This window comes from Cyprinodon variegatus, unplaced genomic scaffold (genome assembly GCF_000732505.1).
Source record: "Cyprinodon variegatus isolate N-32 unplaced genomic scaffold, C_variegatus-1.0 Scaffold344, whole genome shotgun sequence".
Lineage (NCBI taxonomy): Eukaryota > Metazoa > Chordata > Actinopteri > Cyprinodontiformes > Cyprinodontidae > Cyprinodon > Cyprinodon variegatus.
In genome coordinates this window covers 270,749-272,679 of record NW_015150797.1, presented here as the reverse complement: position 1 = coordinate 272,679, position 1,931 = coordinate 270,749, and the positions used below count along the sequence as shown (strand labels likewise).

General features: G+C 40.0%; 1 protein-coding gene across 8 annotated transcripts in view; it reads right to left on the bottom strand.

Moving 5' to 3' along the window:
* Window positions 1-1,931, bottom strand: part of LOC107091600 (syntaxin-binding protein 5-like) — a 51,061-nt gene that overhangs the window by 20,771 nt on the left and 28,359 nt on the right. For all 8 annotated transcript variants that reach the window (XM_015385611.1, XM_015385614.1, XM_015385612.1 and 5 more), the window contains one exon: window positions 1,239-1,459. In XM_015385611.1, coding sequence (XP_015241097.1) covers window positions 1,239-1,459 — 221 coding nt within the window. The remainder of the gene's footprint in view (window positions 1-1,238; window positions 1,460-1,931) is intronic.

The window sequence follows — 1,931 nt, the reverse complement described above, 5'->3', positions numbered from 1 at the left end:
TAGGGACCCGCGGGAACCCTGGTATTATTGCACCATCTTTTTTTTCTTTATTCTAATCTATTTATTGTGTTTGTATATTGTTAAATTACCAACTAAATGGCAACATTTCCTTTGAAACATGGTGCTTAAACATTAAAAAAAGGTTATTGAAAAAAAGACATGGCAATTTTATAACACTTTATTGAACGCAGATCAAAGGGCAGTAATGGCACAGATATGCCTCATTTCTTCGACTGAACTTAACAAAATTCTGATTTTACAAATTGCCTCATTTAAATTGTCTGGCTCCCCGTTTTCATTTGGCTGAAAACCGAAATGCTCCCAAAGGGGCGAAGTAACATTTGGTTTTGATACCAGTGCAGCTGCCATTGTATCCTTCTCAACTGTTCTCCCAAGATGCGGTGATGGCGGTGGCTGGTTTTTGTGGCGCGGGGATCTTCTTGATATCGCGATATTTCATTCGTGCGATTATCGTGACAGCCCTACCGTCTCCTCAATCATAAATCAAGGCATGTGCAGGAAATGCAACTGATCTAATTATCATTTATTTATTAAATAAATCACATTACATATTACTTTTAAACACTAAACATTTTTGCGCAAAGGTAATGGAGCCTTTTTTTACATCTTTGAACACGACGGCGTGGCGTTTTTTTAGGCGATGGAGGTTGGATGTGTTACTTTGGGTAGTCTTGGGTAGTTTTCAGGCTAACTCTGCATTTGGTGTTCTTTCGCTCAACATCTGTGGCGTTATTTTGGTGCCACCGAACTGAGCGTTCAGTGAGAACAATGTGCATCGTTTAAACTCACACACTTTCGCTTAATACCGGTCTGCCGCACGCTCAACTCTTAACATGCTCTCACCTTCTTCTCTGTGCTCTCAGCTCCACAGGATTAACTGATGTAATTTCGTTTACAGCTGTGTTAGACGCTTCTTCTCTGGGCTCATCTGCTATTCTCTTCGTTTACGCTTCTGACTGAAGCGGTGTAGAAACGTTATTACACACCTGCTGCAGTGTCTTAAAGAGAATAAGGAATACCAGCCACCAGCGCACACATGCAAAGCAGCAAAATTAAGTTTATTTATTTTACCGGCATGCGGCAATTTGCACCGGTTATCGTGGTGAATGACGGTAAAAATTCGGTTTATCGCCCAGCCCTACTTCAGTAGAAAATGAAATATAATCAAAATCAGTCAAATTAAAGGATCAATGACAGGCAGACTGGGATATAAATACCTGAACAACCTCGGTGGTGACTTCCTGTTTGCTGAACCTGTAGATGATGACATGAGCAGAGACTCCAGCCACGCAGAGCATCCTGCTCTCTGGACACCAGAACAAGGTCTGAATGGCAAACGGGTCTTCTTCCACAATGTCCGTGCTGGGCTTCTCCTCTTTACCTCTGGCCCTCTCAAACACCTTGGCCGTCTTCAGCTTGTACAACACTTGAAGCATTACTTTGAAAGCAGAGAAAGGAAACCCAGAGTTAACCGTCTGCATTTTTAATGGGTGAAAATTGGGTGAATAGTTGGTTTTATGGTTAGTAGGGATTTTAGTAGGGGTGTAAATCACATCCATCATGGCGATTCAATACAGTATCGATTTCCTGACCCAACGATTTAATTATTTTCGATACTCAAGAATACACCACGATACGATTCGATTAATTGGTTAATTTTTTTATTTTTTTTTTTACACCTTACAGGCTAGACAATGTTTCAAATTTGAAATAAATCAATGAAAGCTGTAATATAGTTATGCTTTTTTTTTTTTTTAGAAACAACAGCAAACAACAGAAGTAGAGAAGTTGTACTCCACCTATTCCTATTAAAACCTCATTCACTGAATAATAATAATCCCCCTGCGCTATAGATTCTGAAAGGCCTTGCATCAAAAAGTACTGCACAGAATCAGTGCAATGAGTGCAAT